Source organism: Pseudorasbora parva, chromosome 10, assembly GCF_024679245.1.
Source record: "Pseudorasbora parva isolate DD20220531a chromosome 10, ASM2467924v1, whole genome shotgun sequence".
Classification (NCBI taxonomy): domain Eukaryota; kingdom Metazoa; phylum Chordata; class Actinopteri; order Cypriniformes; family Gobionidae; genus Pseudorasbora; species Pseudorasbora parva.
The window spans coordinates 18,545,830-18,568,200 of NC_090181.1; the positions used below are offsets into that span (position 1 = coordinate 18,545,830).

General features: G+C 38.1%; 2 protein-coding genes across 5 annotated transcripts in view; one reads left to right on the forward strand and one right to left on the reverse strand.

Moving 5' to 3' along the window:
* Positions 1–98: 98 nt before the first annotated feature.
* On the reverse strand, positions 99–10,430 carry ptgr2 (prostaglandin reductase 2). Of its 2 annotated transcripts, XM_067455393.1 has the most exons (9): positions 10,311–10,430; positions 10,070–10,188; positions 9,652–9,843; positions 9,395–9,565; positions 7,985–8,194; positions 7,762–7,883; positions 1,013–1,100; positions 897–936; positions 99–789 (listed from the first exon to the last, which is right to left on the reverse strand). In XM_067455393.1, exons 1-9 carry the CDS (start codon positions 10,348–10,350, stop codon positions 725–727), a joined length of 1,047 nt encoding a protein of 348 aa, XP_067311494.1. In that variant the 5' UTR covers positions 10,351–10,430; the 3' UTR covers positions 99–724. The 2 variants fall into 2 exon arrangements, with proteins under 2 accessions (XP_067311494.1, XP_067311495.1); XM_067455394.1 differs by lacking the exons at positions 99–789; positions 897–936; positions 1,013–1,100 and having other exon boundaries at positions 7,774–7,904.
* Positions 10,431–13,195: 2,765 nt separating this feature from the next.
* Positions 13,196–22,371, forward strand: part of mideasb (mitotic deacetylase associated SANT domain protein b) — a 33,323-nt gene continuing 24,147 nt past the window's right edge. Inside the window, exon 1 of one of the 3 annotated variants that reach the window (XM_067455396.1) lies at positions 13,196–13,294. The gene's annotated coding sequence lies outside the window, so the exon portion shown is untranslated. Of the gene's footprint in view, positions 13,295–15,657; positions 16,009–22,371 lie in introns of those variants that run through there. The other 2 variants (XM_067455395.1, XM_067455397.1) reach the window with 2 other exon arrangements.

Consider the following 22,371-nt stretch of genomic DNA (forward strand, 5'->3'; position numbering starts at 1 on the left):
TCATCAGAAAAATTCTGATTTCCACAATAATATTTTGCAGTGCAACTGTTTTCAGACCATCAAATCATCATAATAATAATGATTTCTAAAGACTGGTGTAATGATGCTGAAAAATCTTTATTTTTTATTTTTATTTTTTTATTAAAGCTGCAGTCTGTAACTCTTTGCACTCTAGTGGTTAATAAACAGAACTGCATGCGTCTTGTGGAAGAACATTGCAGCCGGAGCTACTTCTCTCTGTTTATGTCTATGGGTGAGTCACGCAGGGACTGTGCTCCTCCGCAGCGGTTCCTACCAGTCTGACCTGATATAGTCCCAATATAAACACTTATTATAAGTGTCCCATAATTATTCAGGGTAAGACAAAAACACGGTTTGGAAAATGGAATCATGTTGTAAGTTCTCATTAATTTTTGTAAATCTTGAACACAAAAAAAATTACGGACAGCAGCTGTAAACTTAAACATGATATTTTGTTTAGAATCGACATTTAGGGCAAGGCCAATTTTAATTTTATTTAATACAATTTTAAACATTTTTTGGATGCCTTTTATCTATAGTGACTCCGAGCACACTTAAAGGGACAGCCCCACTGGAGCAACCTCAAATGTCTTTTCTAAAATCAACAACAGAGGGCTTTTAAGTAACCTTTGGGTTACCACCCCAGATTTATACAGACTACACCACACAACTACCACAAGGCCTGCAAATGCAGATGTTTGTGTCAGTCTGAAATTTTGACAACTTGTTTGCCTACGTTGCCTCCAGTCATCATGGAGCAGAATGCTTCTGAAATATGCAAGTATAGTATTAATATAATAAACAGGGGTTCATACAATATGTATGCAGAGTACACTTCAACACATGACAAATTAATGACAATAACAAAGTCTCACCTCCCATGTTTTCTATACCATTTACAACAGTTTCCATCACCTGTAAAGTGAAAAAAGAGAAACATGGTGTACAAAAGGTTTTTTTATGATTTCCATGTGAGGACTGGTAGATTTACCTTCAACTGGCCTGTCTTTACCCAGTGGCTGAGCTGCATAAGACCTTCTTCATGTTTCTCCATGTAGTTCAATACAACAAATCTCTCCCTGTAAACATATAATGTGTACAAGTTGGCTATGTTTTCCATACACATATTTTTATGCAAATTTTGGGATATAATTTGAAAGATGCACACAAAAATCATATGAGCTCAACGGAGTCGATACTTTTTTTTAATCTGATAAGAAAACCTTTGCATAAACTATGATGGAAACACGTTTACCGAATAAATTCCTTGATGCGCATCAACAAAAAAAAAAGACATGACCTTGCGTTGGGGTGCAAACCAGCAGACCAATCTCATTGCACAGCAGGCTTGTGCACAATTCAGAACTGAATTGAGAATGACTCCTAAATTCCAATTCAATTCTTAAATTTTAATTGTTGTTAAAAACAGGATATAGAATTACAATTGAATTGGAAGGAAGTAGAATTATAATTCAAGAAAAAAATCAAAGAAATTCATATACATGTCCATCTTGCCATAGCAGCTTCTTCTGCACCTGTTGAGGGAATCTTTAGTGTTGCAGGAAAGATCTTCAGACCAGAAAGGTGCAGACTCAATGATAAAACATTTAAGGAGCTATTGAGAATTTGATGCATCAGTGTTGCTCAGAGAGTTTTGCACTGGAATTAATGATAACTGCATTTACAACAACTTTTTGTTATTTTATTACTTTGAAATTAAAATATCATTGAAACAAAACTAATTAAACAGCAATAAAGGGGTTCATTTATTTAAATGTATCATTATCTGTATTAAGAATAAAATGTATGCAGGGTTGAGGAGAGACATTGTAAAAAATTAATCATGGGTCTTTTAATTTTCACACACATAAAATTAAGGTCATAATTAAAAAAACAGTGTGTATTTTTTCTTAAGAAATTGTTGTTTCAGTATTGTAAAGAAATAAAACCAAGACATACACTTTCCTAATTTATTTTAAGGAAATGTAAGAAATTTTGAGGCTTGAATTGAGGAACCTATTAAGTTGATAAAATTAAGGAAAATAAGATTACTTTTTTAATTTAAGAGAATTAGCTCAATTATGCAGTTTTATTTAAAGACACCATTGTTAGTTCCCAGCATGCTTTGCTTATGGCTGGAAATGGAGATTAATATTGAAGGGTTACTTTAGCGATTGGTATATTGCTTTGTATCAGTAGAAACCCTGGAGTATATTCAAATTATTGTGCTTTAAAGAGATTTATGCATTTTATTTCTTGAAAAATTCCTACCATGACACAAATTGATGATATTTGATCTTTGGAATGTTTGGCCAGGGTAAAGCCAAGGGCCAAGGGTAAAGACTACAGCCAGCAGAGGGAGCCATTTCCTCATGTTTTACACTCGCACATGTGGGACGGAGATCTCACAATCACAGCTCAGCTCGCAAGCTGCAGGGATTAATTTAAACGGACCTATGTTGATTGCTGACAGAGAATGTAAGTGTTTTAACTTCTCAAATTAATTTCTATTAAAGTTAAGCTTCCAAAGGCATGAACTAAAAACGCGAATGTATGCCGTGAGTTTGGTCGCGATTACCTCAGGTTTCGGCTCATTTATGACGTTAAATGTAATCTGACTCCTGCAGCATTAGCTGTGCCTGTGAGACTTATTATATTGAACAGACGGGTTCAGTTTTTAATTGTAGTGTCTTCTCCAACTCAGTCACAGGCCATGTCCACACTAACACGTTTTCATTTGAAAACGTATATTTTTCTCTCCGTTTTGGCCTTCCGTCCACACTGAGACAGCCTTTTAAGTCAATGAAAACGCTCTCCAAAGCGGATAAATTTGAAAACGCCGTCTTCGCGCCATTGTGTGGACTGTGAAAACGGAGGCTTCAGGTGTGTTCGACATCGGCTGCGGCTGGATGCATGCGATCGGCGAGAGTAGCCGAGTGCAGTCGGGGAGGAGCTGCAAACGGAGACGTGAAGTCGGACACTTTCTGCTTCCCGTGGTGACGCTTGCACTGCGTTTGCAAACTTTATCACAGCTGAAGTTAAATAAATGCAATATTTCTCAAATACACAGATGTTTCAAATGACATTTTCATTCAATACTTTATGTACTGTTTAATAAAGTGTCTATTTGGACAAGATTAATGTTCAACATACAAACATACACTATCAATGAAGTGTTGTCAACGGTTTTTATCAGTTTTAGTTTGATAAACATGATGGTATAACATCGCGGCTACATGAAAAGAGGTTTTACTGTTTTAAATAAATGATTTGTGAGCATTAGCATAACCTAAGGTTTTAGAATAAACACAAAACGCACGTGATCGCTGTCATGCGGTGAATCGGCCAATCATGGATCAGCTGTGTCGTCATCAGAGCTCTTGCATCCACCTGCAGCCCCCCTTGAGAATCTGCAGCGGCTGCATCAGCCGGCTGCTCTCGAATCGCTCTCGCGGTACTTTGTTGACAGACGTCACAGTCACGTGCTGTCGGCGCTGTCTCAAGTCGGACACATAGACAGTAAAAGAAATGGACCGAGCGTTCCCATTGACGTCTACGGCGAAAGAATGAAGTCAACCTAGGGGCACTCACTTCCTGATGGCTGAGCGAACTGCGCAGGCTCAGACTGAGCTTGACGACGTAGATGTGACGTGAGCCTCCTGTCTGACAGCTGTAGGTCTTCTAGTAGATGTGGAAAGCGAAAGCTGAATCACGTTGTTTAAATATTTTCTCCCGTTGCTTTTGGCTCACTATGGGCTTCTCCCCATTCTTCCCCCTTGACTTTATCAGACTAGTCTCCAGGACATGTCTCCACGTCCCCCCAATTGTCTCATAGACAGTAAAAGATTGCCTGCGAGCGTCTCTTTAGGTCTATACGGTAATTTCTCAACTGTGCGACAGGGTCGCGTTGGTTATGACGCAATCGTTAGCCTATTTTTACAAAAACAGCTGCTGCGGGGCGATAGTGTAAGATACAAGGTAATGGAGCCTTTTATACATTGTCATGTTTCTTTAGAAATAAACAATGGACAAATGGAGTCTTTAAACGTCTCAGATGTAAAGTTATTCACTGTCAAAGTGACTCAAAAATGAATGGGAGTCAATGGGATGCTAACAGCAGGTGATGGCTTGGTTAGCAATGGCAGCCCCTAGGGGTGGAACGCTTTCCGAGCGCTAGATTACCCCCTTGGGGTCGGACAACATTTCTAACCGGCATGCACTGCTTCAAGTCAGCCGCCGATCGGTCTGCGCATCGCTAGGTGAAGTCGAACAAGCCTGTTAAGTCGGACACTTTCTGCTTCCTGTGGTGACGCTTGCACTGCGTTTGCAAACTTTATCACAGCTGAAGTTAAATAAATGCAATATTTCTCAAATACACAGATGTTTCAAATGATATTTTCATCCAATACTTTATGTACTGTTTAATAAAGCGTCTATTTGCACAAGATTAAAGTTCAAAATATAAACATACATTACCAATGAAGTGTTGTCAACGGTTTTTATCAGTTTTAGTTTGATAAACATGACAATATAATATCACGACTACATGAAAAGAGGTTGTACTGTTATAAATAAATGATTTGTGAGCATTAGCATAACATCAGGTTTTAGAATAAACACCAAGCACGTGATCGCTGTCATGCCGTGAATCTGCCAATCGCGGATCGCAATTCAGCCAAGATGGTGAACGACCTTGTACAGCAGTTGTTTTGTATGCTTTCTGTTTTGACAGCCTTGTTAAATATTAATGTCAGTTTGTACATACTGTTAAAAAACTCAGTGCCTTTTCTTGACATTGCTGCAAAATTTCAAAGAGTAAATAAACGAGTAGCGGAAATGACGCAAGTCGAAGCGTCTTGGGTTTGCTCATGCGCAGTACGGGGATGTAAGCGTTTTCAGACGTTTCAGTGTAGATGAAAATTTTTTGAAAAACGATTGAAAATGATAGTGTGGACGCGGAGCGTTTTTAGACGAAAACTCTGTTTTTAAATTTATCCGGATTAGTGTAGACGTTGCCACACCACAGTAATCCAGTAGCAGTTGCATTGGGAATGGCCTCACAGGGCAGCGAAGCATTCTGGGAATTGTAGTCTTTCATCCCCATGAGACAAATACATTTTCTGTCTTTTCTCAGTCTAGAAGGCACCAATTCAAAAATAATTTCACATTTCTACTGCATTAATGACCCAGTTTAAATACAGGTTCATCTTTCCAGCGCTGAAGTACCCCTTTAAGTGTTATTTAATGTGTTTTTGAGTGAAGGAAAACATCTGTTAATGTTTGACATTTGAAAGAATTTCTGTTATGTTGAAGTTTTGACCGTTACCATTGTGCAGAAAAGAGCAAAGCTTAAAGAGTAGAGCTTATAGTTAGGTTGTGATATGAATAACTGCAAGTATTTTTATTATTATTATGAAGAATGTTGCTTTCTTCAATGAGCAAAAACTTTGCTAATGCTAGTGCAATAACAAGTTTGTTTCTACTTGTGCCAGCATCAAACAGACTATTAATTGAATAACATAACTGAAAGTCAAATATAAACAGGTAATTTCCATTTACTCTTATATATATCAACTTAAATTGAAAAAGTACATTACACTAATAAGATTTAATTCATCATAAAAACTACTGAAATATTATGTAATGTATTTCCACCATCTTTTTTAAAGTAGATACTGTGTAATATTTTTACAGTGTAGATGCATGTAATGAAATTGTGTTATTAAATTACAAAATTAATGTAATTGTTGTATTACTGAGGTAAAATGTCTAATTCCATTAGTTACTAATCATATTAAAAGTAAATTGCTTTACATTGATAAAGTAATCCAAACCACATTTATAATGGGTAACTTATAGCAGTAAGCAATTACATTTCCAAAGTAACCTTCCTAACACTGAATGTACGAGAGTTTCAACACATTCTTTCTGTTGTGTGACTGTAAATGGACTGCATTTATATAGCGCTTTTAACAGACCCTGTGGCCATCCAAAGCGCTTTACATTTTTGCCTCACATTCACCCATTCATACACCGACGGCGATGTCAGCCATGTAAGGCGCCATCCAGCTTGTCGGGACACCTCGACACTTGGTCAGGTGGACAACCTGTTCCGGTTTGTAGACAACCTACATGGACCCCTGAGCCACTGCCGCCCCTACTGTGGAATTTCTTTGAATTGTCATGAATTTAATTCAACTTCCTGTCATTCCAATTCAAATTCAACTTCCTGTGGGGCGGAGTCAATTCAATTCAAATTCTAATTCATGAATTGAATGCAGGTCAATTCTGAAATTCTGAATTTTGCACAAGCCTGTTGCACAGCACCTGAAACACGGTTTTGGTCATTCTGAAATGCCTCAGCAAAGTCTTAAAGGTCCCGTTCTTCGCGATTCCATCTTTCAAACTTTAGTTAGTGTGTAATGTTGCTGTTAGAGCATAAATAATACCTGTAAAATTATAAAGCTCTAAGTTCAATGCCAAGCGAGATATTTTATTTAACAGAAGTTCCCTTTCAAAGCCTACAGCGAACGGCCGGTTTGGACTACAGCAGGAAGTGCAGGGATGTAATGACGTCACTAGAACCGTTTGTTGACTAACTCTCCACCCACAAGAACACGCAAAATAGGGGGTGTGGTCTTGTTGCTCTCCCACGTGGAGAAGAGCGTGCATTCAGCACTTGCATCTCCCCGTTATGGTAAGAGGCGGGACCTTTCCGGGCAAAGTGCGTTAAGCTGCTGTCCAATCACAACACGGGAAGCGCTGGCCCAATCAGAACTCGTTACGTGTTTCTGAAGGAGGGACTTAATAGAACAAGGAAATCATCAGGCCGTTTTTAGGACAGAGAAAACAGCGCTGTACAGATAAGTAAATTGTGTGAAAAATACTGTTTTTTTACACGCGAAACGAACTCATGTTATATTGGACACTGTTAACATAATCAAAGCTTCGAAAACACGCGAAGAATGGGACCTTTAAAAGAACTGTCTCGCACGACTGCATTTCCAAGCAGTTATGTGATATTCAATTTTTTTTTCATTATTATGTCTTATTGCATTTGAATGGACAAAAACATAAAATTATGACACAATGCTCTTTTTGTCAAGTATCTTTCTAAGCAGCATCTTAAATGAGTTAAGTTTTAAAGGAACATAAAGAAAATCTAATTTGTGCCGTTTGTGACCGGTCTTAAAGTGACAGCAGCCTAATAAATCTGCTACTGTCTGTCAATGTCAATCAAAGAACAAAAGAAAAAAATCACTCACTGCTTTTGATTGGATAAAAACTTTTTTTTTTTTTTCTTTTTTTTTGCTTTAATGAGACAGCCTATATTTAATATATATATATATATCTATATTTAATATATAGACTGAAGTGTGCAGTATTTTACATTTGATTACTTTATTCAATTTCTGTACTATTTCTTAACTCAATATTAGGAAACTGTTAGATCCCTTTAATTTGTATCTTTATTATACATAGTATTAATTTGTGCTATTACTTGTAATTTGTTTATTTGTTCTTATTTTATTACAGACTGAATGTCTTTAAAAAAAAGAACTTGTTTTACTTTATATTAGTTTTTGTTGTGGTAAAAAAAATTGTAATTGAGAACTGTGAAATTTCATTGGCATGTAAAGTGTTTAATGCCAATTATTATTTATTCTTAATTTAAAAAAATTCACAAACATACAAATGTATGGGTCAACAAATTAGGTCCTACTAAATTCTCTCTTGTACCTTGTAATATTCTTGCGGTGCAAAGCTTCTTGGGTATCCTCACTTAGAGGAGGTGGGTAAGGAACATCCTTATTGTACTGTGAGATTTGTCCACACAGGATTACATGACCACCAGGATTCATCTACACAGCACGAGTATTGCACTTTAATTTAAAAACACCACTCTGTTATTGGCAACAACAAAAAGTAAGAAAAAAAGCAGCACATACTGTGACTATTGTACCTGTGATATAACAGCATCGCTGATGGGACCCCCTACATTATCAAAGTATATATCAATGCCTCTGGGGCACTGCTTTTTCAGTGCTGAGCTGATATCTCCACTTCTGTAGTTTATCCCTGCTGTAAAGCCCAGCTCCGTTACCAAGGCCTGGCATTTCTGCTCGGAACCGCAAATTCCCACGACTCTCTCACAACCATCTAATCTGGCAATCTTAAACAACAGAGAGGAAAATCAAAAAAACATAACTTAAAGTACTCTATATAATACCATATGATGTGCATATTATTTTAGGGTCCATTTACTTTGTGTGACACCGTTTTTAACTAAAAATTGAAGAAAAACGTGTGTTTTGGCTGTTTATTTACACAACAAATGGGGGCCTTAAAACAAACTGAAAACAGGTTTCAAAGTGCAAATTTTTGAAAACAATACCGGTATTTTCTCAGTGTAAACCAACAAAACACAAAATTGTGAAAACGGTGACGTCATGTGAATAACATGTTGCCAGTCTATAGGCGTGTAATGTTTCTTTACAAAGTGATGTCGCCAACTACTGGCCTGGCAGCAGAATACAGAGTTTTTATTCGTTTTCACAGATCAGCGTGAACATAGTCTGGGAAAACCCAGACAACTTCTGGCAAATTTAGATTTGCTCTGCAAGTAGTCTGGTAAAGAGCCCATTCAAGCCGATTTCTAATCCGTCAAAATCGCGGCACCAATCAGAAACATTGGGGCGGGCTTTACACGATGATGACAGCGCAGTGACGGTCGGTGAAGCAGATTTTGTATATTACAGAGATCGATGCCACCGTGGAACATCACTCGTTCGAATCAGCTATCTTGTCTGTTTTAAGCGATTTAAACTTTTCCTTTTCATTAAAACCTGAGCAAAGAACAACACTCCGCTACCAGAACTTCGTTCCACACCCATAAGACCCTTTCATCTCCGGAACACAGTTTAAGATATTTTATATTAGTCCGAGAGCTTTTATTTTCCTTCAATGAAAATGTATGCTCACTATACTGTTCATGTCCAGAAAGGTAATAAACACATTATCATTGTAGTCCATATGTGACATCAGTTGGTTAATTTAAATCTCTTGAAACATCGAAAATATAATGTTTTTATTACCTTTCTGGACATGGACAGTATAGTGTGCATACACTTCATTGAAGGAACAGAAAAGCTCTCTGACTTAATATAAAATATCTTAAACTGTGTTCTGAAGATGAACAGAGGTCTTACCGGTGTGGAACGACATTAATCATAGTCATTAATTACATAAATTTCATTTTTGGGTGAACTAACCCTTTAAAACTAAATATTAAAACTTTATTAATAATAACCCTATTTCATAAATCTGTCTTTTAGTAGAGAACAGGTCAGTTTTGTAAACACTTACACATTACCTGTCCAGAAACTGACCCACAAGCTCCAGCTGCTCCACTGATGACCATTGTCTGGTGGCTTCCTGCAGTCACATGGCCCTTCTCTCTCACACCTAAAAGAGCAGTGAGGCCAGGCATGCCTACCGCTCCTAGAACATATGACAGGTGTCCATCAACCATCTCTGGGTCAACCTGCAAGAACGAGTACGCCACACATCATAAAGCCACATATACACGAGAAGACTATTTGATGAAACTTGCCAAAATAAACATGATACCTTTTGTAAAAGGCTGCCATCCATCACATCATAGGTTTGCCAATGCCAGTTGAATGAGGTGACAATAGTGCCCACAGATAATGCCTGATTATTACTGGCCTCGACTACACCAACTCCACCTCCATCCACACACTCATCTAATCTCCATGGCAACAGGTAGTCCGCTCCAGTGTCATCATTCATGCGACAGCGCTGAATTGAGTTTAGAGTTATAGTTTCATACATGAGTGAATAAGTTAATGTCTAATAAGTCTTATATTTATAGTGAATTTGATTATATATATATATATATATATATATATATATATATATATATATATATATATATATATATATATATATATATATATATATATAAAAATTTACTCAAAAACCCCACTTAAAAGATAAGAAGAAGAAAGAATGAAGGTCATCTCACCATGTAAGGGTCAACCGAAAGAAAGATTGTCCGAACTAACACGTTTCCTTCTTTCAACTCGAGGGATTTCATAACCTCTTCTACACGGAAATTCTCTGGAACCGGATGACCATTTTTGCCTAATCATAATACACGGAAAACCAATGAACTGGAGACTCTTGCAGCACGGTAATATCCTGATAAGTAGAAACTGTTATTGTTAATGATGTGTAAACTAAGCAATATTATCACCGTGGTTTACCTGGTCGGGAGTGCAGCACAACTCTTTTTACATTTAACATTTCCCTTCTTTTATTTTATTTCTCAAAGTTTTTAAGACTTGTCTAGTCAGAACTTTTATCTTTAATGCAACTCTCGCAACCATAGACAGTAAAAGAAATGGACACAGCGACCCCATTGACGTCTACGGCGAAATAATGAAGTCAACCTAGGGGCACTCACTTCCTGATGGCTGAGCGAACTGCGCAGGCTCAGACTGAGCTTGACGACGTAGATGTGACGTGAACCTCCTGTCTGACAGCTGTAGGTCTTCTAGTAGATGTGGAAAGCGAAAGCTGAATCACGTTGTTTAAATATTTTCTCCCGTTGCTTTTGGCTCACTATGGGCTTCTCCCCATTCTTCCCCCTTGACTTTATCAGACTAGTCTCCAGGACATGTCTCCACGTCCCCCCGACTGTCTCATAGACAGTAAAGATTGCCTGCGAGCGTCTCCTCAGGTCTATACGGTAATTTCTCAACTGTGCGACAGGGTCGCGTTGGTTATGACGCAATCGTTAGCCTATTTTTACAAAAACAGCTTCTGCGGGGCGATAGTGTAAGATACAAGGTAATGGAGCCTTTTATACATTGTCGTGTTTCTTTAGAAATATACAATGGACAAATGCAGTCTTTAAACGCCTCTGATGTAAAGTTATTCACTGTCAAAGTGACTCAAAAATGAATGGGAGTCAATGGGATGCTAACAGCAGGTGATGGCTTGGTTAGCAATGGCAGCCCCTAGGGGTGGAACGCTTTCCGAGCGCTAGATTACCCCCTTGCTCGCAACGCATTTCTTCCTGGAATAATCACATGACGCCCAGCCGCTCGTCTGATTGGCTGTAAGATAGTTAAATGACTGGTTAATCAGACTCGCGAATCGGTTCTTTTGAACAGCTCGTTTCAAAGAACCGGTTCTTTTTTATTGCCTTGTACTAACATACAACAAAATTATAACAATAATATATTATAATTAATAATATAATATACTTATAAGCAGAATTACAGTATTTCATGTGTTCTTGTTAGTTTGTTGCTGCTTTGACAAAAACAGAAAGGCCCGGTTTTAGAGACAAGGTTTAGATTAAGCCAGGATTAGGTTTCAGTTCATTAAAGTAGCTTTTATAAATGTGCCTTAGGAGACAAAATAAATAAATAAACATTACTGGTGGGCATCTTAAAACAAAACAATGCCTCAGATACATCAGTGCAAGTTGCTTTCTGTTTTGACAGCTTAAACTAGACATGGCATGACATTTTAATTTCAGACGAATACAATAGGTGTAATGTTAAAGAATATCCTGGCTCTTTTTAAAGCATTATAATGGCAGTAAACAGCAGTCTCTTGTGAACATGCGTACAACAGTTAGTAAAAGAGATTACAGTTTGTTTTCAATATGGATATTTTTCTTACACAAACGCAAGCATCACTTCGCTTCAGAAGGTTAGAATGTCATATGCACCTTGGATGAGAGTGAGTAAATCATGGGCCAATTTTCATTTTTGTGTGAACCATCCCTTTAATCCTAGTCTTAGTTTTTAACTGAAAGCAACTTGCACTGATATATCTTAAAATATCACAGTGCCATTGTTGTTTTTCTTAAAGTTTTCTTAAAATATGTTATTCCCTTAAAGCTACACTGTGTGATATTTTCCCCCATCTAGCGGTGAAAAGGTATGACCACCCAATGAATATTAGTTTCTGTTCCCCTCAATTCTGATTTCGTTTTAACTCCTACGGTGGCCGATTTATTCCAAGATTAACATGGCAATCCCCCTCTTCACATTCGACACGGTGCCATCGAATGTTAAAACGTGAAAGGTGACGCTTGAATTTATGGGTATGTCCCTCTTTGGCTAATGGAGGGGCAACATGGCGAACAGCATTCGAACCCCTCACCCGTATGCATTTTCAATGGCATATTATAAACTTACGAGAATACTTTATTACTTGAAAAAAGTAAATATACATTAATGAGCACATATATTTTTGAAAGAACTAAGTGTTTTTAGCTAAGAATAAACTAATAAAGTTACACAGTGTAGCTTTAACTAAAACGAGTTGATACATACTAGCACTTCTGCAGAAGTGCTATTCCACCATACATTATAGTTCTCCTTTTTATTCCACTTAGAAAAGTGCCAAGTTTTATTTTGTCATTATACTTGATCGTTCAACTATTCGTGAAACTGTATTAGGGAAAATGTGGAGGTGTTCATTTTTATTCCCTCATTTTAGTTAAGGGAATAACATAGTTTAATATGAAAAAGCGGTGAAGTATCCCTTTAAGATGCACACTTTTTCTAAGGCACTTTTATTAAAGCTCCTTAAATGTCCTAATTAACCTAAAACCTAATCCTGGCTTAATCTAAACCCTGTAATCTAAACCTGGTCTGTGAAACCGGTCAAAAGTTATTTAAAACCCAATAGCAAAACTTGAATTTACATTAACCAATAGGCCTAGCTAGCTTACTAAAATGCAGTCATGTGCTGACTTAGCATTTTTAATAGCTGCTTTCGTAGTTGTTGACTCTTGATTAGGTTCAACCGATTCAAAAACAATCCGACTCAAAGGAATGATTTGTTCACATTTCGGACATCGCGTGTTTTACTTTGGACACTAATGCAAATCTTTGAGAGGCGATTCCTTATGGACCGTTTGAGGAACCAGGTGTTTACAGCACACATGACATGACATTAGGGTGAGGAGTTTACATTGATTTAACTGTTCATGTACATATGCCATCGTATTCGTAAATCTGCCACACTTTACTAAAAGGTGTCTCCTGTATTGAAGGTGCAAGAGAAAAATGACATCACGGTGCAATTTGCAGCGGGTGGCGCTCTTGTTACCAACGAGGAAGTGACGCTACAGGCAAAGGCTTAAAGTTTTTTTCCCCCTTTTTTTTCTTGAAAGCAACACGAAAAAGATCTGGATCGCTGGAGCTACGTCGCAGATGTTTTACAGGTAATGTAAGGCGCAATAAGTAATTCCAACTAGATTCGTTTTGAATGCATTTCAACTCGTAAAACATATATTTGCGATGAGTTTCTGCAGGACGTCGAAGGAAGACCTACCCTGGAGCATGAATTCAATTGAATTTGGGTGGTTCCGTACTTTTGACAGAAACAATTAGATGCGCTTTTACAGTCATTGTTACGAGGGACGAACTGTTTCTCATAAACACATTTTTGCACGAGCGCAGCAAGCGTTGCAGCTTCACATCACACGTGAGCAGCAACAGAAAGTGCTTGTCTTTAGAACAGTGTTGCTTGCAACTGTGTAATGATCTGTTTATCGAATGCATGCGTTTCCTTTAAATCAGTGACGGTGTCAGCAATGCGTATGTCAGTTTTGTACCTGCATTGTGATGGATCATGTTACTGTTGTGCAACATTTGGTGGTGTTGCAACAACTGTGTCATGTAAACTTGTGTCAGCCTCCCCCTTAATCCATCGCAACACTTACTGAGTGCAGTCGTTTTCATTTAGGACAAAATGTAATTGTTTATGTACAATCGTGCATGCATTGTTGTGGCTATTAAAGAGGGATGCTGTCACGCGCCCATCTGCATTTTGGGATTAAGAATGTAGTCTGCCTGCATAGGTGATGCATCTAATTCTAATAATGCGTGAGAATAATATTTTACACACCCGAATAGCATTCAGGGTATCAGATTGTTTATTGAGGTTGGTTCTCTCAGCACATGCCATACCCGTTGAATGGCTGCCTGCATGTCTGATGGCTTTGCACTTTATTTTAAGAGAGAGAGAGAGAGAGAGAGAGAGAGAGAGAGAGAGAGAGAGAGAGAGAGAGAGAGAGAGAGAGAGAGAGAGAGAGAGAGAGAGAGAGAGAGAGAGTCCACAAACACTGACACGATGAGGCCTATGGGTGTCTCCTTACTCACGGCAGCACATGCTTGATCATGTCCGTGCTGCTGATCCTCTGCACGCATGCAGAAATGCTTCCAGTCATCGGCGTTATAGAGTCCATATTCAGAACTTTCACGTACTGTTTAAAAAGCAGTCTGTCTTGCCTTGACACTATGCTTGCTCCAAAATAATTATGTTCACAATGTTCCCTTTTTATATTGATAACAATCGTCTCTGTGAGAATGGATTGGGACTATTGTCTGAATAGTATATCGTTTCGTTACATTCAATGGGGGAACTGAATTGTAACTCAAGGCTTGTTTCCTCTAAGTCTCTTATTAGATTGTGAAATAATGCCCTGCAACATGTTAACATAGTTCACAATTTATCCCTAAGCTGTAAATCAGTGTCTAGTTCAAAAAGTCTTTTTTAAGTAGGCCTATAGTAGTGAGTTTGGGTAACAATCATAAAATATGGACATTTTAAATGTTAACACATTCATTTGTCGCAGCCACTGATTTATATAAATTACTCGGTAATAATGTTCTCTATATAGATCAGTGGTTGCAGCTAATCGAAAATAAAAAATAATAATCACTACAATTAGATTTTAAACATTTTAATTTAAAATGGTTGCCACAGATGCTGATGTACTACACAACTATACTCATACTAATTTAAAATGGTAGCTAAATATATGCAACAATTAATTTAAAATGGCAGGGCTAACATGGGAAAACACATTTAAAAAAACTGAAGAGTTTGCTTTCGCCTGATAGTTGTGGGAAATGTTGGTCTATACATTGTACAAAATGGGACAATCATTGTATTCACTATAAGTGCTCTGGATAGGGTTACAGCCCGCCCTGTTTGCTCAGAAATTATATTTATACTTTTTTTTTTTTTTAAGAAATACAATATGAATATAAAAAAATGTTTGGAATTTAAACTGGTAGAGTCATCATTTAACATCACAAATTAAATGCATAAAATAATACAACTTTTTTTGTGTCCTGTAGCCTATATATCCTGTGTTGTTTTTATATTATAGTCCCCTCAGGAGGAGGATGGTGGTCATAATATAGCTATCTCATTTCTTATTGGTTAAACGGTTGGTTACAACACACCTTGTGTTGCAACACACTGCTCACCCCCAATCCAAACAACCATGCAGTTTGTTTATGATGAACGTCTTAAAAGTCTCTCATTTGTTGGTTTTCAATTAGTATCAATCACGTCTCTTTTCTTTTGTTGACTGACCACATCGTAATTCATTGACACGATTCAGGTTTGGATGGTGATGTTTAGTACAAGCCATGCTCTGAGTCTGAAGAACGTTTCCCAGTGACGGAATTTCCCGCATGGCCTGTGCATTTGCTGTAATTTACAGCGCCCAGCATGGAAGGGGAAAGGCCTTATATGGTAGCGGAAGTGGGTGTGGCCAACAGGACAGTAGGGGATCACAAGACTTCAGCTGAAAGAGAATGTGTTGTTCCATACTCCGTGTACGAGTGAACTAGATTGGTTTTGGGCGATTTGATTCGCATGTGCGTGCAATAATAACGAAATCGCGTGCAATTATTTTGGAAAACGCCTCGCCATTTTGTCAAAGAAGCCCTCCATTTCCATTTCTCGGTGGTTTCATTTGCACAAGGATCTACCTCTTGACTTGAATATTACTGGAGTGAGGTCAGCATTGCATGACTCAATCGTGGATAAGCATGCAGTCATTTCTGTACTGTTGCATTGGACCTTGGCTTGCAGTTGTTCTACTAAGGGCTACCTGAAGCGCTGAAAATAACAACTACGGTAATGATTCTTTTTTTAAACTATATCATTTAATGTTTAAGACGTGTTTAGCGAATCGAAACCATGCATTTGACAATTATTAGCAAGTTGTTGCAGAATATTATTCGCATCCGAGCGTGCGTACGTGTGGCTGTTACTCGCTTGTAAATACTGAAAGCAAAAACTAACTTGCTCGCAAATTATATTCACCAGAGTTGACAACTAGGAAAAGACAGGAGGGGGGGCTTGTCATTTACCACTTTTATTATTTTGCTGCTCAAGCATGCTTCATAGGGTGTATTGTTGTCTCACTTTGTTGCAGTGTGACACGGAATTAGTGACTGGATAATCCCTTTTCTGCAACAAAGGACTTCTGGTAAATAGCGCTGAGCTGGCTTCACTGGGAAGGGGGGTCCAGGAAGGGCACTCTGTAACATGCAAACACACTTATGTGTGTATCAAGCATTGAGCTGCCTACCCAGATCGAGTTTTTGAGGGGCTATATTCGAAAGCGCCGCGCCATAGCGTTGCTTTTTTTAATGGAAAAGTTAAATGGACGGTACACGCGCACAATGAGTTTTTTTTCCATTTTTTACTGTTGTTCCGAACCCGTGTGACTTCCTTTTTGTGGAACACAAAACAAGATGTTATGCAGAATGACAGCCTGGGTCCCACGCGTCTTTTTCCACAAAATGAAAGTGAATGGGGGAGGCTGTCATTCTGCATAACTCTTTTCCACGGAAGAATTACAGTCATACAGTTTCGAACAATACGATCGAGGCTGACAGGAGATTGATTTTTGGGGTGAACTATTCTTATAAAGCTGCATAAACTTTTAAAAAGCGCGAGACCCCGTCTTGTGTCTACGCCCCCTAAATGCTGTCTAGTTAGGCAACTCACTAGTCTCTCTCTCTCTCTCTCTCTCTCTCTCTCTCTCTCTCTCTCTCTCTCTCTCTCTCTCTCTCTCTCTCTCTCTCTCTCTCATGCCTCAGCACTTGAGGCCGTTCTACATTCGTTCGTGATTTAAATTAAGTAGTAGGTGCGATTAGGTAACCGTGCTCTAAGTTACAAGCTTATTAAACGCGTTGTCTTGTCAACTGTTAAAACCTTGGCTTGTGTAACCGTGCGTTGCTGCGTCTTATTTTTGTGCTAATGCTTCAGTACGCGCAGTTTCAACTGAACGCCATGTGCTGGATTTAGAATAAAAATGTAGCTGACCTACAATATGGTGTTAACACTTTAACTGGACTTTGGGTTGGTTAATGCATGTGTTGTTTACATCCCTGCGCTGTTAGGGGTGTTTCTCATTGCGTTGCACCACCCCTGAAAATACTGCAGCTTTAAATGACTGCTTTGAGTGCGCAGTAGTTATTACATACCATGCACTTTACTAGCCAATGTTGAACTTACTTAACAGTACTTGTTTCCCCTACTAGATTATTTGGCCGATGTAATGTAAACATGACTAGTAGAATGTTCAGTGCTGTAGTTGTTTTTCTCAACAATAGCCTACCAGTTACCATTAAATCAAAATTGTTGTTTGTTTATGGAATGTGCAGTGTTTATTATACATAATTTATTTGTGCACATCATTATTTTTAAAAAATGCATGTGCCCTTGTAATCTTTAATCAAAATAATGTCCACTCCCACTTGCCATCTCTTATGACCTCTTCTGACGTGTTTACTGGCATGAGGGCAGGATCAACCTGTCACTCATATGAGATCACAATAATAGGAAACAATGATAACGAACCTGTCAATTAGCAATAGACCAAATCAAGTCCTCTCCTAAATAGTTTCTTGTTTGAAAAGCCGTTTTACTCAGATATACATATAGGGGGGAAAAGACTATTTCAACTTCCATTTCATGCAGACTTTAAGTTGGTTAATGTGCTTTTCCAATTAATCATGCTAAGACCCTACTGAGTAACCAAGCATATAGAATGGAAAATCCTTTGAATCCTTCTCTTTGTTGTTTAAAAAAAATATATGTGAAATGTATTGCTGATGTAATTTAGCTGATGGTATATGCTATAATTAATATATGAGCAGTCAAAAATATAAGCATTTGAAGGACCCAGGTGCACAACATTTAGATTTCAGAGCCATTTTATATTAAGTCAAAGTATTGTCCGTATATTATTTGCTGAAAATATATGCCACCCTACCCCTCAGTGTTGAGCACTTGGATTAAGCCGTTATCACTGCCCATTGTAACGCTCTGCTCAATATACCGCTCTATGCATGTGTGGAGCTCAGTTGCTTATGGCTCATGCAAATTTTGTGGGTTAAATAAAATTGTTCAAACTTCAAACCATTAACTGCACAGATAATTATGGTCAGTTTGATTATTGTTCTATATGTTTTGTTCACACACACAAATTCAAAAGCACAGAAAAATTTTATCAGCATGATATTTATTAATAAAATCGATTTAGCAGCATACTGGAAAGCTAAAAAAACCCATGGTATTATATCTGTTTTTGATGTAATTAAACTTGCAGGTTCATTATTAATATTAAATATATGCTGGACAGACATGACAATTTACACACAAATTTCTCTCTCTCGCTCTCTCGCTCTCTATCACTCTGTTGCCAAAATAATGCATTGGGTAGTTTCTTGCCTCAACAGCGTTCATTTAAATCGTGCAATTTCTTTTCTGTCTGCAATTCACTCCTTTAAGTAAATGCCCACGGCTAAGATTGGATAAGATTGACATATTTAATGAGTTTAAGCTCCCGTCAGTTCAGTGACATGAGAAAGGAGAGAATGAGGGAGAAGCAGCAACTAGAATGATTATCTCGATCACAGGGATATAAAACACAATGTTTTATTTCTCATCGACCCGCGATTGATTGTATTATTATTTTTATATTACACATAGCCCACAAGATTGGATGATGTACGGGAACACATACACGTTTGGCACACGCGCCACCCTTCAGATATCAACTTGAGAGAGACTGAGAGAATAGCAGAACCCTGGCCTTTGCGAGCCCTGGTCCATACATGTCTGAGTCCAGTGTACTAAATGTATGCTCTGTTAGACACGTACACATAAGCAAAACGATCTATAACAATGCAACACTTTTACATATAAAAACACGTTCATGTGTGTTGCACCATTTCTGTCGGATCCAAATCCAGCATTGACCGTAGATTTGTTTACAAACGATTCCGCAGTGAATTAAAGTGAACATGTCTTCCCCATGTGAGCTGGACCTTCATTAAAAATAAAGTTCAAAAACTCATTCCTAATATAAGGATCCGAAGGAAGCTTATGCAGCGACTGTGTTCTTCCATAATCATGAATAGCGCAATATCTTAATCTTCCTTAAGCATATTTATTGTTGTTGACCAGCTAGCACAAGCCCTCCATGAGTCGGTGGGCGGGGCTACTGGATTAGAGGTGCTGTATAGGCGGTGTTTTATCGCGCAATGACGTCAGTACGAAGCACAGGACCATTTGCTGAGCCTGGTGTCTATAAAAGCTTTTGACTAACAAGGAAGTTTTCAGCTCTCAAACTTACAGGATATTCTTATATTACCATGACCTTTTTATTTTAAAAGATCAAGGGAAAGTTGATTCCTCAATTCATCATCCCATTAAGAATTTGCTGGGCAATCTGAATCTGTGGTTTGTCTAATTTGCAAACAAATTGTGTTGCTTTAAACATCTAATGTTAATACAGATTACAAAGCGTTCACCAAAACCACGTGTGAAAACCATTTGCCTACTTGTTGTATTGATTTACCATCTAACGAAGTTATCATAGTTGGTTAAATTAAGGCAGTGTTCCACCTACAGGCCTTTTGGGTGAAGTGTAGTTTGGTAAACAACATGTAAAATGGCCATAACTAGGGCTGTGTTGAAAAAAATCGATTCACCAATTCTGAATCGATTTTCATATTAATTTCTAAAGATCGATCCGTAACTCAGAGGATCGATTTAATAATAGGCCTACTTTGATTTTTAATTTGCCGCGTCATTGAATTCACGCATGCGCGAGGTGGTAGGACATTAACACAACGAACATGGCAGCTTTGAAAACTCCAGAAACGCAGCGGACAGAGAATACTGGCTGGCATTTTCAATTGTTTTCAATGAGAGCGCCGCGTTTTTAGAACGCCTGGAGCACACCGAGGCGCTGAGCGAGTATTTAACGCTCACGCGCTGAGCGCTCAGCATTTTTTACTGGTCGCCGAGAGTTGAAGCATGTTCAACTTTGAGTCAAACGCAGCTCTTATCACTGTCACTTTTCACCCAGTCGTCCAATCACAGTGGAGGAGGGGCAGGACAAACACAACACAGACCAACTGCCACATTCTGCGTGTCGTCATCAGATGACAACAAGCAATAATAACGAAACAAAATGATTTAAAACAAATGCCAGAGCAAATACTTTACATTGATCGGCAATTTTATATAGAATCAATACAGGAACAAACTACCTGTGAAATTAGAAAGACCTCCGCGGATTTTCCGTATCATAACAACAAGCAAGTCTCAACTGAGGAGAAAAAACGCTGCCTGCCAAAACGCTCTCAAGCGCTCACAGCGAGGAGTTTTCAGCTGAGCGCCTAGCGTTTTCAGCTGGCTAAAAACACTTTGGTGGACACACGGCCTAACGTTATATCGCAGTCACCATGCTGAAGAACATAGCCGTTCTCACTGCAGCGCGCTCTTACTGCCAAGAAAGTTGTAATGGCTGCGTTGTTATAACGGCGCGCGACAGCACAGCTCCACAGTGCACGTTCGCTGACTAGAGCAGCCTGGAAGGGGGATTGTTCTTTACAACCATCAATACTCCATTAATTTGCAGTTGAATGTCTATAATAATAGTATCAATATGTTGCATAACTACAGTCCTGTAATTCGGGTAACAGCTGGAAAAAATGCTTTCTTCAAAAACACTTATCTAAATCTCGAAGATCGGATCAGATCGGATCGAATTAAATAATGATAATCGATTCAAGATCTTGAGAATCGGAATCGAATCGATTCTTGTAATTTGAATCGAAACCCAGCCCTAGCCATAACTACATTACCCTTTTTGCTAGAATAATCGTGATTAATAATCGTGACTATGATTTTGAGCAAAATAATCATGATTATAATTTTAAACATTATTGTGCAGCCCTAGTGCTAACCGTGCCAGAGCACAGAACAGCTGTGCGCTACGGTCATCAATATGACGACAAACACCAAACTATTACTACTTGGATACATTTTTCGATTAAATCAAGTATATTTAGGTTTATAACGATCCTGGTTGTTGAACATGAATTGTAATTTGTGAGTAAAGCTGCAAACTCCTCCATCAAAGTCAGCTGCCTACGTAATAATAATCTTCTGATACGTGCAGTGCAGTCAAGTGAGAATTGCTGTGCGGCATGAATGATAAATCTATTAGCAAAAGCGCTTTTCTTCCTGACTTCTTAAGAACAAAAAGTTGCATCGTGAATGACTTAACCGTGCTCCGATCAAAGGGACAATCGCGCTAGGGCACAGTACAAGGCAACCATGCCTAGTGTGAGTACACCATAAAAGGTTGAAAGAGCATTCTCATTTTCTGCTAGAGCAGGACAATTATATTTAATGTTGCATTGCCTAGGAAAGTGAAACTGACTTACCAGCATGTGTGAAATTACCTTAAGTTCTTTACCTTGCCTAATGAATGCAATCTGTTTATGATGAGAGATAAAGACTGAAAAATACTCGACATTTCTAAAGCTAATAAACGCTTATATAGCCTGGTCGCAAGAAAAAATATTTTTTTTAATAAAAAATATAAAGCAGACAAATGGCTTAATCCAAATGAATGGGCTCAGGTACCCTGGCAAAAATTTGTTGCCATATTCACAAAGTAACTTTTAGTTTCTAAACTTTGTAAACTGTAAACTGTTTGTATCAGAGCTTTGACTTAACTCATTTCCCAATATCTACATAAAACTGCAACCATCATATAGGCAAAATCAAATGTTTATTTTTTATTTTTCGCATACCACCGTATGGCACTCTACCACCATGTTGGTGCGGTTGGCACACTCACTGGCACAGCCCTGGAACATTTGTACTGGTCTGTGTAATAAAGCAAAAACCCACGAGAGATGTGCACTACAGTGATTTTCAGCACAGGTTAATCTATGTTGATAAAGGCAGAGACACTAATGAACACAAAGAATTCTTAATGACTATAGATCACAAAAGAATAATGTTTATTAATCAGGTAGAGTTATTGATATAATTAGTGTAGCTTATAATTTGTTTGCATGCATATGTTTCTCATTTAACAAATGCACTTTCGTGAGTTAACTACTTTTATATGCAGACATCTGAGATGATTAATTTCATTCTCATTCAGTTGCTACATATACA

Bases quoted from the DNA above. Each gene is read 5' to 3' on its own strand.
- ptgr2 (XM_067455393.1), bottom strand. From the start codon at position 10,350: ATGTTAAATGTAAAAAGAGTTGTGCTGCACTCCCGACCAG. The intron at 9,566-9,651 runs GTATCATGTTTA...TCGTTCTTGCAG, and splicing joins ATGGCAGCCTTTTACAAAAG to GTTGACCCAGAGATGGTTGA. The intron at 8,195-9,394 runs GTAATGTGTAAG...CTGTTGTTTAAG, and splicing joins GTGGGTCAGTTTCTGGACAG to ATTGCCAGATTAGATGGTTG.